Source organism: Bos indicus, chromosome 2, assembly GCF_029378745.1.
Source record: "Bos indicus isolate NIAB-ARS_2022 breed Sahiwal x Tharparkar chromosome 2, NIAB-ARS_B.indTharparkar_mat_pri_1.0, whole genome shotgun sequence".
In the NCBI taxonomy this organism is placed as follows: domain Eukaryota; kingdom Metazoa; phylum Chordata; class Mammalia; order Artiodactyla; family Bovidae; genus Bos; species Bos indicus.
The window spans coordinates 135,047,882-135,062,539 of NC_091761.1; the positions used below are offsets into that span (position 1 = coordinate 135,047,882).

At 55.8% G+C, this 14,658-nt stretch overlaps 1 protein-coding gene across 1 annotated transcript in view; it reads right to left on the reverse strand.

Moving 5' to 3' along the window:
* Positions 1-14,658, reverse strand: part of PADI4 (peptidyl arginine deiminase 4) — a 28,094-nt gene continuing 13,436 nt past the window's right edge. The window contains exons 9-16 of the mRNA XM_019986071.2: positions 14,487-14,598; positions 12,288-12,395; positions 6,299-6,453; positions 4,065-4,206; positions 3,707-3,809; positions 2,808-2,878; positions 2,184-2,324; positions 1-792 (exon numbers count right to left, since the gene is read on the reverse strand). Coding sequence (XP_019841630.2) covers positions 559-792; positions 2,184-2,324; positions 2,808-2,878; positions 3,707-3,809; positions 4,065-4,206; positions 6,299-6,453; positions 12,288-12,395; positions 14,487-14,598 — 1,066 coding nt within the window. The 3' untranslated portion in view covers positions 1-558. The remainder of the gene's footprint in view (positions 793-2,183; positions 2,325-2,807; positions 2,879-3,706; positions 3,810-4,064; positions 4,207-6,298; positions 6,454-12,287; positions 12,396-14,486; positions 14,599-14,658) is intronic.

The following is a 14,658-nucleotide window of genomic DNA, read 5'->3' on the forward strand; positions in this document are numbered from 1 at the left end:
TGGTCTTTGAATACCTTTAATAAATTTATTTTGATAAATGATGTTATCAAATATTTGGTCCAGATGTGTGTTGGGGTGTTTTTTCGGTAATTAAATCTGGCAGAAACAAGTATCTCCTCTAGGAGAGAGGAGGTATCAGTTGATGGGCCGGTTGAGTAAGAATTGACCATCCTTAGAACTGGGAAATCACAGCTGCTGGAAAGCTGCTGCTCCCATCTCTAATGCTTTGGTGGGTCACAGGAGGTCAGACCATCACCCTGGGATCAACCTTCTAACATAGTCTTGTAAAAATCAAGCTTATTGTTGAAAATAGAAGAACATTGCTTTAAAGCCCTTCGTGAGTATAGAACAGCTAAACATGAGAAGTAAATTGCTGTAACAGAGACAAAGCACCGAAATTATTCACGTAACTAAGCCGGAGCCAGGCCAGGCGCCTCCCGAGGCGGCCGGCTCAGGGCTCCATGTGGCACCAAGTCCAGGCCAGGAGCCTCCCGAGGCGGCCGGCTCAGGGCTCCATGTGCCACCGAATCCAGGCCAGGAGCCTCCCGAGGCGGCGGCTCAGGGCTCCATGTGCCACCACTTGAAGGAGAAGGGCTGCCGGCGCACGTTGGTGCCGCAGTGCACATTCCCTTGCCGGACGTGGTAGGCGTAGTAGTCGTCGAGGAAGGTGCAGTGGAGGCCCAGCGGCTCCAGCAGGGACCGCACCTTCTCCTCCAGGCAGCAGCGGCCGTTGATGACGGGCCCGAAGGGCTTGGGGATGCCCAGGTGCTGGCCCAGCACCAGCATGTTCACCTGCAAAGCGGGCGCCCAGGTCAGGGGCAGCCGAGTGTGGCTTGCGGCACCACCTGAGTGTCCCCTATAACAGCCCACTTCACAGACCAGCAAACGGAGGCCCGGAAAGGCGATGTGAGCTACTGAAGGCCAGGGAGTGAGGCTAGGTCCTGTACCCAAGCCTTCGGACTCTGGGGTCCACGTTCTCAACACTTTCCCCCTCTCCTCGATGCCACCCTCCGGCAAACTCGATTCCTCAAGGCCCGGCTCCAATGCCACTGCCTCTGTGAAGCAGCCTGTGACTCTCCAGACTCTGGCAACTGGTCATCCTCTGGGTTCCCACAGCCCCCAGCTCAGTGCCTGGCACACAGGAGGCACTTAATGCAGATCTGTTGATACTACGATCCGGTGAATAAGTGACTACACACTTTATAGCACTTTCCATACACAATGCGTTATGTAAACGACCGTGTTTCCTCCACAGTGGTTTAATAAGGTATTACCCTGGGAGGCGGCCTGTGGATTCGAATCCCAGGACCATTCTACAGCTGTGCGGCCTCGGGCAAGTCACTTGGCCTCTGTGCCTCATCAGCAGAAAGAGCCAACCAAACACATTTCCAGGTGTGACAGCTGGATGAGGCTGCAGCCTGGGCACCGCGCAGTGAGCTCAGGGTCAGTCTCCAGGGCTGAGTCACTGAAGGGACATCTCGGCTCTCAGACTCGTGCCGGCTGCCTGGCACTCTCAACTGCTCCGCCTGCTCCACACCCAGGCCCTCGCCCCAGCTCCCATCACGGCACCCTGTGAGGCCTCACAGGGAGGAGGAACCGAGTCAGCCCTCAGGGTGGCCGATTCTGAGACGCTGCAGCCCCAGCCTCAGGCACCCGCTTTCTTTCCCCCTGGGCTAGACTGCAGAAAGAAATGAAATGCTTGGGGCCAAGGAACTATTTAGCAGTGGGGGTTAACAGGATGGTGCTCCCTCCTGTCTTGTTTGAGCCAAGGAATCTTTTTTCTAAGCAAAATTTTCTGCAATATCTCAAAGCGTAAAACGGAGATGAGTCTAAACCATGCGAGGGAGGCCCTGTCTTGGAACCCCAGGGTCCCGGAGAACCCAGTTTGCAGACCACCCGGTCTGACACAAGGGAGCCCACAGCGGGCAGTGCAGCCACACCCCAAGCTCTGAACCCCAGCTCTTGCCAGAGACCTGACTCCCCTGCGCATCATCTGTAAAGCGGGGTGACGACAGTCATTCACCCCTAGGTGGTTGCCTCTTAAAGGCGCTGTAAGCTGGAGAGGGCCACGCAAACCCCAAGGGGTGAGGAGACAGCCAAGCCTGCTGGATCCACAGCCAAGTGGCCTCTTGGGCTTAAGACTGCGGGCAAAGCTGGGCGGGCTCAGGGGTCTGCCTCCTCACCATGTTTGGGAAAAAGGCTTCGGCCTTGGGGGTCCCTCGAGAGTCTTTGATGAGCCTGAAGAGCTGCGGGATGTCCACGATGTCCCGCTCGGTCAGGCCCAGCTCCCTCTTCAGCACTGCCCGGTTCCAGTCGATGCATTTCTGGGGGGCGGGAGGAGGGGCGGAGGTGGGGCGGCGGTGGGCGGGGCAGGGCGGGGACTCGGGGTTCGGGGGTGGGGGTGCAGGCCGGTCGGTTTAACCGGAGGACCTGAGACAGGGCCAGGAAGGCAGCGGGGTACCTCCTGGCCCCACTCCTGCTCGCCTTTGCTCAGCCCCTGCCCGGGCTCTGCTTCAGTGTCCTGCCTTTCCCGCCACTCCAGCGCTTGGCCTCTTGCACGCCTCCGCGCCTGTTTCTGAGTCTGCCCTGTCTTTCTCTGACTTTGCCAACTCTTCTCTCTCTCTCTCTCTCTCTCTCTCTCTCTCACACACACACACACACACACACACTGACCCAGATCCCGGCACTGATCACCCAGAAGGCTCTGTCCTGGGCTTCTAACCTCGGGGAAGAGAGCCGGGCGTGGGGGTGGGGGCGAGTGTCAGGTGGCCGGGGCTGTGACGTGCCCTGAATGGCCAGGCTAGTACCTCCACGTATGAATTGTGTTCTCTCAGTTTCTTGTCTGACAGAATGTCCTTTATTTTCTGCTGTTTTTTTTCTGTCATGGAGAAAAAGAAAAAGAAGCAGGTGAATTCAGAGATCCACTTTGCTCTTCCCAGAAGGTCCAGTAGGGACTCAGTTTTCCCATCTATAAAATGGGGGCAGTGATGATTCAGAACACACAGGTTTGTTATGAGTATCTGGGAGGTAAATGACTTTAATAAAGTAGTTTACACGGGGTAAGTTCTTAAGAGCATTACTTTCAGTCCCGTAAATTCTCTCGTCTCCAGAGGGATCCTGTTTCCTGAGGGGCAACACAGGCCTGACCATTGCCTGACACTCCAGGACTTGTACAGACACTACGTGAAAACCCTCAGCTGTAGTGACTTCAACCTCTGACTCCAGCCTCAGTCTGTGCACATCATTGAAAAAAATATTTCATTCTCTGCTCCATCCGGATTAAACTTTTTTTCAGGTCCTCTTGCTTTCTCGTGCCTCTGAGCCTTGGCTGTTCCTTCTGCCTGGATTATCTGGACTATCTTTAGTCCCCATGCCACTGCCCCGTTTATCTGGCCAACTCCTGCTCACCTCTCATACTCAGGCCTGATCTTTGCCTCCTCCAGGAAGCCTTCCTGGGGCTCCTCCCAGACACCCCTCAAAGCCCCTGTGTTGCTGCCTCCTGAACTCACTCTCCCCGGACTGTGAGTCCCGAGGGCAGGGACCTCCCCCTCCCTGTTCACGAGGCACCCCCAGTGCCCGGCACAGCGCCGGGTGCCCGGTGGCTGGGCGGAAGATGCCAGCGGCCTGAGTGATTCCATCTGGGGATGGGAGACCACGTGCAGGCAGAGGAAGCTTCCCGGGGAAGGACCAGGCGCGGCCGACTTACTCTTGACCCCTGGAAACAGCAGGGCCTCCCCGTGGCCCTCCTTCAGCTGCTCCTGGAACAGTTGGTAGCAGGCCCTGGGGCTGGCCAGGAGAAGCCGGAAGCCCTGGGGGCAGAAAGCCTGCGGTCAGAGGTTAGTTTGGTCCCTGGGGCTCCCGGGAGGAAGGCTCTGCCAAGGGTGTGGGGAGTGGGGGCTTGGACCTAGGCTGGCTGCTTCTTCCATGCCCCCTTCTGGGTGAGGGAGAAAGATTTGGGAAGATAAGGTCAGTGTCCCCCACCCTCCCCGGCAGAGGCAGAGCTGAGTCTGGGAACCTGGGAAGGAGGCCTGTGGCTTCCTTCAGGCAGCCCCCCCAGACCACACCTTCTTTTGCACCGGAACGAAGCTCAGGAACTCGTCCACATGGCCCACAGACAGCCAGTCAGAGTAGAGTCTCAGCGGGGCCTGCACCTGCTGGGCACCCAGGAAGTCCTGCAGGGCCCGGTGCATCTCCTGGCTCTCCTGGCTGCCAACACAGGGTGTTATGGGGAGACAGGTATGCTTCTGGGCTGTGGTGCTGGAGAAGACTCTTGAGAGTCCCTTGGACAGCAAGGTCAACCCAGTCAATCCTAGAGGAAATCAACCCTGAGTATTCATTGGAAGGACTGACTCTGAAGCTGAAGCTCCGGTACTTTGGCCATCTGATGCCAAGAGCCGACTCATTGGAAAAAGACCCTGATGCTGGGCAAGATGAGGGCGGGAGGAGAAGGGCACGACAGAGGATGAGATGGTTGGATGGTATCATCGACTCAGTGGACATGAGTTTGAGCAAGATCCAGGAGACGGTGAAGGACAGGGAAGTCCGGTGTGCTGCGGTTCATGGGGTCACAAAGAGTTGGACGTGACCGAGCAACTGAACAGCAACAGCAGCAATGGGAGATGGGCTTCCCGGGTGGCTCAGCTGGTGAAGGATCTGCCTGCAGTTCAGGAGACCAGGTTCAATCCCTGGGTTGGGAAGATCCCCTGGAGAAGGAAATGGCTATCCACTCCAGTATTCTTGCCTGGAGAATCCCATGGACAGAGAAGCCTGGTGGGTTACAGTCCATGTACTCACAAAGAGTTGGACACAAGTGACCGAGTGACTAATGCTTTCCCTTAGTGGGGGCGTCCACAAGGGTGGGAGTTACCAAGGAAGTCTCTGAGGGCCTGGGACTTGCTGAAGCGGTCAGGATTCTTCAGGGAAGGGATTCAGACCCTGGGATGCCTTTTGTTATTATCATATCTCCTACCACCTGAGAAGTTTAGAAAATGTCACCCCAGTTTTACTGGGGACAACCGAGGCATGGAGTCAGTGAAGGACGTAGGACCAGTCCTTAGCCTCTGCAAGCGCTGCCTGTTGACTCTGCCTGGATGCTGGTGTCGTGAGCAGCGTCGCGGGGGGTGTGGAGCTGGCCCCACCGAGTCCATGCCCCCTTGTCAGCTGTGCGTCCTCGGGCACACCCCTTCACTGTCCCGGCCTCCGTGCTCCCCCTGCCCTGACCTCCAGGGACCCTCATGACCCAGCCTCTGTGCTCCCCCTGCCCTGACCTCCAGGGACCCTCGTGACCCGGCCTCCGTGCTCCCCCTGCCCTGACCTCCAGGGACCTTCGAGACCCGGCCTCCGTGCTCCCCCTGCCGTGACCTCCAGGGACCCTCGTGACCCGGCCCTTCACTCTTGCTCGGTTTCTGTTTTAGCCTCTCTGACCTTGAACCCACCAAGTTCATTTCTGCCTCAGGGCCTTTGCCCATGATCTTTTAAAAAAACTATTCATTTATTTGGCCGCACTGGGTCTTAGATGTGGCTTGTGGACGCTTTGGTTGCAGCCCGCAGACTCTTAGCTGCTGCATATGGGATCTGGATCTCGTTCCCTGAGCAGGAGTCGAACCCGAGCCCCCCTGCGTTGGGAGCTCGGAGTCTCAGTCGCTGGACGACCAGGGAAGTCCCTGCCCAGGAGCTCTCTGCTCCAGATCTCCACGCGGCCACGTCCTGCTTGTCATTGGGCCTCGGGCCCCACCCCAGAGAAGCCCTCCTCGGTCTCCCTGCCCTGCTTCCCTCTCCTCTTCTGCCCCACTTTTGTGCTTTCTTTACTGCTGGAAATTATTTGTTAGCTTTTCTGTGGCACATCGTCCCCACCAGGACAGCGGCAGGGCTTGCCCGTCCTGCCCAGGGCTGCACTCCCTGCCGGCTCCTGGCACAGGGCCTGCGCAAAGCAGATGCTCAGCAAACATTCACCGACCCGCGGCATGCAGGTGGCCGAGGTGAGCTTGGTCATGCTGGGCTCCTCACTGGGTGTTCTTTGCTGTATGCTTTGATTCCCCACAGTCCCTCAAGTTTGTTGAGTCCTCTTTTTTTTTTTTTCTGCACTGAGAAGCATGTAGGGTCTTCGTTTCCCAGCCAGGGATCCACCCCACGCCCCCCATGTTGGAAGCGTGGAGTCTTAAACCACAGGACCCCAGGGATGTCCCCTATGAGCCCTCTTGGCCAGGAGCCAGCAGGGAAGCCCTCTGCTCTGGCCTCTGCTGCGCCCCACTCCCCTGCACTCCTGAGTCCGCCGCCACCTCCCCCCACCTCTCCTTACCTGGGGTAACCGCTGTCTCCAATGAGAATCCTGCCCAGCGGGTACGCCTTCCCCCTGACCGTCACGGGGGGGCTCACTTCCAGGTTCCCAAAGGAGTCGAGGTCAGTCACACTGCCCGTCTGGGGCCCACGAGTCACGTAGCCAAAATCTGGACCCTGGGGTGGGAGGAGCAGGGGCCAAGAGTTAGAGAACCCAGGGTCTTGGGAAAGAGAGCGTGGGGTCCAGGTTTAAAGATGAGCTTGGTCTCAGAAGAAACCCTTCGGCCACTGGTTCAGAGCAGGTCCCGTTACTATCTGAGGGATTCTGAAGGAAGGCTGAGTCAGCGCGGGCAAGAGAGGGGGTTTGTGAGTCTCTGAGGGGCGCCCGAGGCTTCTAAACCTCTAAACCTTGTGTGCGTGCTCAGTCGCTCAGCTGTGTCCCACTCTTTGTGACTCCGTGGATTTATAGCCTGTCAGGCTCCTCGGTCCACTGGATTTCCCAAGGAAGAATACTGGAGTGGGTCTCCATTTCCTCCATCAGGGGATCTTCCTGACCCAGGAATCAAACCCACGTCTCCTGCGTCTCCTGCGTTGGCAGGTGGATTCTTTACCGCTGAGCACTGGGGAAGCCGCATCATAAACCTTAACTCGGGTGTGAAAATGAATCTGCTAGGTACCATCTCTGTCCTCGGAGCAGAAACTACGGTCAGGAAGACTGCGACTCGAGCTGTCTCTACAGCAGACGCTCCTGGTCCACACGGGCGCATCCCGACCTGGGGCTGCAGCAGGCCTCCCCACGGGGCTGCGGCCCCTCGTCCTCGTGAGAAGACCACAGGGGCGGCGCCCCTCCTACCCCGTGTTGGTTTCCGGCTGCCGCTGTGAGCCGACGGCTCTGAGCTCAGAGGTCTGAAGTCAGCCTCACGGGACTGAAATCAAGGGGTGGCAGGCTGGCTCCTTCTGGAGGCTCTGGGAGAGAACCCGCTTCCTTTCCTTTTTCAGCTTCTAGTGGTCAGCTGGCTGGCGGCTCTTCTTCCATATTCAGTGCCCACCACTCCAGTCTCTGTTGCTGACATCAGAAGTCTTTTCCCATCCCGACCCTGCTTCCCGCCTTTCATGAGGAGCCTTGTGATGGCATAGAGTCCTCCCAGATCATCCAGGGGAGTCCCCATTGCAAGATCCCTGACTTAATCTCATTCACAAAGCCCCCGTTGCCATGTAAGATGGCATCTGCTTCTGGGGGTTAGGGCCCATTTGAGGGGACATCGTCCAGTCCACCCACTGAACCTCTAACCCTCTGCTTCTGTGCATGCTCAGTCACTCAGTCATGTCTGACTCTTTGTGACCCCATGGACTGTAGCCCACCAGGCTCCTCTGCCCATGGGGACTCTCCAGGCAAGAATACTGGAGTGGGTAGCCTATCCCTTCTCCAGGGGATCTTCCTGACCCAGGAATCGAATTGGGGTCTCCTGCACTGCAGGCCATTCCGAGGGATCGAACCTGCATCTCCTGCATGGCAGATGGATTCTTTACCAACTGAGCCACCAGGGAAGCCCACCTCTAACTCTACTTCCTACAGATTGATGATTTGTACCCTGGGGCTTTACGGGGGCCACAGACGCCCTGAAACTAGATGCCAAATAGTGGGCTTGGGTGCATTTTTTGTGGGAAGATGAGTAGTCTGAAGGGGGTCTGTGACTCCACAGGTCTAAAACCCATTATTTCCAAATCCTTCTTCTCTCTCTAAAACCCTTGCCAACCTGACCTCCTCCCCTGCTGGGCCATCGAAACTGCTCCCTTGAGCTCCTCTGGTGGTCCTGTGGTTAAGAGTCCACCTTGCAATCCAAGAGACACGGGTTCAATCCCTGGTCCGGGAAGGTCCCACTTGCCACAGGACAACGCAGCCCGTGCCCCCAACTACCGAGCCTGTGCCCGAGACCTGGGAGCTGCAATTACTGAAGCCCGAGCGCCCGGAGCCTATGCCTTGAAACAAGAGGAGCCACTGCAGTGAGAAGCCTGCCCCACAGCTGGAGGAAGGCTGTACACAGCGGAGAAGCCCCCACAGCAAACACCAACCAAGCAACAGTCAGCATGGAAAAGATGCCGCTCGGGGTCTCTGTGGCCGCAGTTAGCTCAGCGGGCAGTGCCTGGGCTCCCTTGTCCACGAGACCTGAAGGTGGAGGAGCAGCCAGACCCTGAACCGGGGCGAGCACTGCAGGCAGCAGAAACAGCAGGTGCAAAGGCCCGGGGTGAGCACAAGCCCGGCACATGTGAAGACCAGGAAGGAGGCCAGTGGGGCTGGAGCCAGGAGAGGGGCAGGGAAGTGGCCCAGGGCTGGAGAAGCAGATGCGGCTGTAGCCTGGTGAGGAGGTTGATTCTTATCCCAATTCATTTTATAAAATTTATTTTTATTTACGTATTTGGCTGCATCAGGTCTTAACTCCCTGACCAGGCGAGGGGGAGTCTTAGTTCCCCAACAAGACGTTGAGCCCGCATCGCCTGCATTGCAAGGAGGCTTCTTAACCACTGAGCCACCACGGAAGTCCCTCAAAAAGTAAGTGAAAACTGTTAGTCACTCAGTCCGGTCTGACTCTTTGCGACCCCATGGACTGTAGCCCTCCAGACTCCTCTGTCTGTGGAATTTTCCAGGCAAAAATACTGGACTCGGTAGCCATTCCCAGGGATCGAACCTGCATCTCCTGCATGGCAGATGGATTCTTTACCATCTGAGCCACCAGGAACGCCCAGGGAAGTCCCTATCCCCTATCCCCAATTCTTTTCCTGAGTGATTTGAATCAAGATACCCCAGACCTGGTGGCTCAGATGGTAAAGAATCTACCTGCAATGCAGGAGACCTGGGTTTGATCCCTGGGTTGGGAAGATCCCCTGGAGGAGGGCATGGCAACCCACTCCAGTATTCTTGCCTGGAGAATCCCCATGGACAGAGGAGCCTGGTGGGCTGCAGTCCATGGGGTCACAAAGAGTCGGACACGACTGAGTGACTAAGCACAGTGACTAACACCCCTGACTGATGTGGGGGGCTAAGGGGCCACCACAGCCTCCCTCCACCTGAGGCTGTCTATAGGAAGGTCAGTTTTCATTCCAATCCCAAAGAAAGGCAATGTCAAAGCATTTTCAAACTACCGCACAATTGTACTCATCTCACACACTAGCAAAGTAATGCTCAAAATTCTCCAAGCCAGGCTTCAACAGTACATGAACCGTGAACTTCCAGATGTTGAAGCTGGATTTAAAAAAGCCAGAGGAACCAGAGATCAATTTGCCAACATCTGTTGGATCGTCAAAAAAGCAAGAGACTTCCAGAAAAACATCTTCTTTTGCTTTATTGACTACGCTAAAGCCTTTGACTGTGTGGATCATAAGAAACTGTGGAAAATTCTTAAAGAGATGGGAATATCAGGCCACCTTACCTGCCTTCTGAGAAATCTGTATGCAGGTAAAGAAGCAACAGTTAGAACTAGACATGGAAAAACAGACTGGCTCCAAATTGGAAAAGGAGTACATCAAGGCTGTATATGGTCACCCTGCTTATTTAACTTCTGTGCAGAGTACATCATGAGAAATGCCCAGCTGGATGAAGCACAAGCTGAATCAAGATTGCTGGGAGAAATATCAATAACCTCAGTTATGCAGATGACACCATCCTTATGGCAGAAAGTGAAGAAGAACTAAAGAGCCTCTTGATGAAAGTGAAAGAGAGTGAAAAAGTTGGCTTAAAGCTCAACATTCAGAAAACTAAGATCATGGCATCCAGTCCCATCACTTCATGGCAAATAGATGGGGAAACAGTGGGAATAGTGACAGACTTTATTTTTCTGGGGCTTCAAAATCACCACAGATGGTGACTGCAGCCATGAAATTAAAAGACACTTGCTCCTTGGAAGAAAAGCTATGACCAACCTAGATAGCATATTAAAAAGCAGAGACATTACTTTGCCAACAAAGTTCTGTCTAGTCAAAGCTATGGTTTTTCCTGTGGTCATGTATGGATGTGAGAGTTGGACTATAAAGAAAGCTTAGCGCTGAAGAATTGATGCTTTTGAACTATGGTGTTGGAGAAGACTCTTGAGAGTCCCTTTGGCTGCATAGAGATCCAACCAGTACATCCTAAAGGAAATCAGTCCTGAGTATTCATTGGAAGGACTGATGCTGAAGCTGAAATTCCAATACTTTGGCCACCTGATGTGAAGAACTGACTCATTTGAAAAGACTCTGATGCTGGGAAAGATTGAAGGCAGGAAGAGAAGGGGACAACAGAGGATGAGATGGTTGGATGGTATCACCGACTCGATGGACGTGAGTTTGAGCAAACTCTGGGAGTTGGTGAGGGACAGGGAAGCCAGGTGTGGTGCAGTCCCTGGGGATGTAAAGAGTCAGACACGACTGAGCGACTGAACTGAACCGAATGGCAGAGACGTCATGACCCCAACTAAATCCCTGCGTCGGCAGCACGCAGCACAGGAGAGCCAGTGAGTTAAACTCAGGTTTCCTTTCAAAGCCTCCTGCGTGGGCCAGGTCACCCCCTTTCCCTTCGGGAACAGAGGCTCCTTGGAAAGCCGTTCACCACAGCACAGCGTTTACCCCGCGGTCTTTCCTTCGTCTTCTCTGGGTGCCTGAGGTCAGGGGCTGTCAGGGCTCAGAGCACAGGCCTGGGGTCTCTCTGACAAAGCAGGGGCAGGGTGCTCACGGCCTGCTTTGCGTTCCAACTTAGCTGTCTTTTTGTGTGACCTCGAGAAAGCCGCTTCACCTTTTGAGCCTGAGTTTCTTCATCTATAAAATGGGCCTAGTAATAGCACCTACTATTAGAGGTTGTCAGACAAATTAAATGAGCTCATGTAGGCATTCAGCACTGTGACTGCCCCAGGATGTGAGCCCCCAGATGTAACCATTATTATAGTTGTTATCATTTTTATTATTCTGTGCTGAGTTTGCAGGAAGCTACCCAGTTAGTCAAGCATGACTCAATAATTTGTCGCCCTCACCTGACCCGTAAACACATGTAGAGACCTTGGCTGATAAAGTCACACTGAGGAAATGCCCACTCTGGTCCTGAACACCCTGCGTGTCCCAAGGGGAGCCCCTGAAAGTCACACTCCCACCCAGAAGACAGAGCCTCCAGCTGGATGCTGAGGAAGCTTCTGGTCCGGGCCCTACCCCCACCTTGCAGAAGAGCATCTTTTTTTCTTTTGGCTACACCACAAGGCATGAGGGACCTTAGTTCCCTGGCCGGGGACTGAACCTGGGCCCCGTTCAGTGGAGGTGCAGAGTCCTAACCGCCGGACACCAGGGAGGTCCCAAGAGCATCTGCAGCGGAACAAGGGTGCCCGCACCCCACCTAATGCTCAGCAGGGTTTCTTGAGGGAGGCTCGAGCTCATAGCCAGAAAGGGCTTTGGGAAAGGCAAACCCAGATCTCATCACATAACAAAAATATCCCAGCCAGAGCCTTTCTGAAGATTCAGTGGCTGAGACTCCGCGCTTGCAACACACGGAGTGCAGGCTTGATCCCTGGTCAGAGAACTAAGATCCCGCAAGTCAAGCCATGCGGCTGAAAAAGAAAATTAAAATAACATAGTAACTTTAAAAAGGGCTTCCCTGGTGGCTCAGCAGTAAAGAACCCGCCTGCCAATGCAGGAGACTTGGGTTCAATCCCTGGGTCGGGAAGATCCCCTGGAGGAGGAAACGGCGACCCACTCCAGTCTTCTGGCCTGGAGAATCCCATGGACGGAGGAGCCTGGAGGGCTACAGTCAAGGGGGTTGCAAAGAGTTGGACACGGCTGAGCATGCACACACACAGAGAAATACAAACTTAAAAACAAAGATAACGACAGATAAGACGGATAATTTAATAAAACTGCCCCTCCACCCGTGCAATGGCTGCTGGGCTCCTGCGGCCCTAGGCACGGGCGGGCACTCAGTGCGGGGCGGGGGATGGGAGCCAGGAAGGAGGCGGGAGCCGGGCGTTCACCCTGCGCCCAGCCCGCGCGGCACGTACCAGCATGCACTTGATGGGGAAGTCCTTCAGGCCTCTGTTCCTCGGGGAGTCGAAGACCACGGGCAGCGTCCTGTGCGGGGCTTGGGTGTAGCCGATCTCCATCTCATCCTGCGCAGGGACAGGGGCAGGGAGGCTGTCACGCCTGCTCCCGTCGCCCGGGGCAGGGCCGGGGGCTGGAGAACCATCTGCTCTCTCTCCCCGTGGGGTCAAGGGCAAATGCACTGGGTTATTCAACCCCAGAAGAGAGGCTCTGGGAAAGCAGAGCTTACTGTCCTGTACTTGAATCCACGTGCAGCGGAATCAACCTGGGTGCCCTTCACTCTTGCTCCTGATGGGTGCCAAGGACGGGCCCTGAGCTTGAGGGGCAACCCAAGAGCTGGGCGTTCAGCACCCAGAGCTAGGAGGGGAGGGGGGGAGGGGAGGCGTCCACGGGAACACAGAGGGGGACTCCCAACGCAGCCGGGATGGCGCAGGGGAGACTTCTTAAAGAGGTTCTAGGGTGGCGCAGGGGACTCTACCCCGAGCTCCATGATGATCCAAATGGGGAGAGAATCTAAGGAAGCGTGGATAGACGTGTATGTGTGGCCTTCCCTGTGGCTCAGCTGGTAAAGGACCCGCCTGCCCTGCAGGAGACCCCGGTTCAATTTCTGGGTCGGGAAGATCCCCTGGAGAAGGGATGGGCTACCCACTCCAGTGTTCTTGGGCTTCCCTGGTGGCTGCAGTGGTAAAGAATCCGCTTGCAATGTGGGAGACCTGGGTTTGATTCCTGGGTCAGGAAGATGCCCTGGAGGAGGGGATGGCAACCCACTCCAGTATCCTTGCCTGGAGAATCCCATGGACAGAGGAGCCTGGCGGGCCACAGTCCACGGGGTCGGAAAGGGTCAGACACGACTGAGGGACTAAGCGCAGCCCAGCACATGTATGTGTATAGCTGACTCACTTTGCTGCAGAGCAGAAACTAGCACAGCACTGTGAAGCACTGATTCTCTAATACAAATGAACGATGAGAGTGAAGTGAGAGCTGCTCAGTCATGTCCGACTCTGCGACCCCGTGGACTATACAGTCCATGGGATTCTCCAGGCCAGAACGCTGGAGTGGGTAGCCTTTCCCTTCTCCAAGGGATTTTTCCAACCCAGGGATTGAACCCAGATCTTGCACATTGCAGGTGGATTCTTTACCAACTGGGCCACAGGGAAGCCACAAATGGATAATAATAATAATAAAAAGTGCCTCTGAGTTGGAGCCTGGAGGGCAGAGGTAATCCTGTCCCAAAAGAGGGCGAGTAAGGCCCCAGCTGAGCCCCTGGGACAGAGCTGGGAGGGTGCAGGTCGGATCGGGGCACACCTGGCTTGTATTCCAGCCGGCAGGCGTGACGTTGGCCATAAAACACTATTAGGCTGGACCATCTCGGGGGTTCAAACTGCCATTCTCTGAGATAAAGAATGGTGACGTTTCAGCCATTTCATCTGCTTGATCTAACACACGTAGAATGATAGGAGAGGAAGAGAGGGCATTATTTGGGGGTTGTGTGTGTGTCGCGTCTGACTCTTTGCGGTCGACCCCGTGGACTGTAGCCCATCAGGCTCCTCTGTCCATGGGATTCTCCAGGCAAGAATACTGGAGTGGGCTGTCATTTCCTTCTCCAGGGGATCTTCCTGACCCAGGGATCCTCCTGACCCAGGGATCCAACCCAGGTCTTCTGCATTGCAGTCAGATTCTTTACCGTCTGAGTCACCAGAGGAGGCCACATTTGGGGGTTAGAAAGGAGTGCTGATTGAGGGTGGCAGACGTGGGGCCACTGGATCGGGAGGTAGCCGAGAGGGGGAGACGGGTGCCTCGGAAGACGCTGGAGCAGGGCCGTGGCCTGGCCTGGAGGCAGGCTGCAGGACCGGCCGCTTGAGCCCCAGCCCCCGAGCTTCGCAGCATTTGTTCAGTTTCCTGAGGTTGTCTGAGAGTTTTCCAGCAGGAAGGAGGTCATCTCAGTGACACAGCTAGCAGGCTGTTTAAATGTCAGTAGGGTCACTTTCCTGAGCCTTCCCCGTCTGCGGGGACCCTAGGATGCTCTTAACTCCTCGCCCGGGGGGACGAAGGGTGGCCAGCAGGGTGCGGGGCCAAGCCCGTGAAGCCGGGCCCCGTGTCCCTTGACCCTCGGAGCGTGCGTCCTGAGTGCCCAGCCCGCCTGCCCCGAGGGCACACACCTGCATCCACCGGTCGTCCACGCTCTCCTCCTGTGCACAGACGGTCAGCTTGCAATTGGCTTTCTTGGCCAGCGCGGTCAGTGATGTCAGGAAGTCCTCGTTTTCAAATACCCTAGAACGATCAGGAAGAAAGAAAAGGTCCTCGGTGCCCTTGATTCCGCACCCAGCGGCC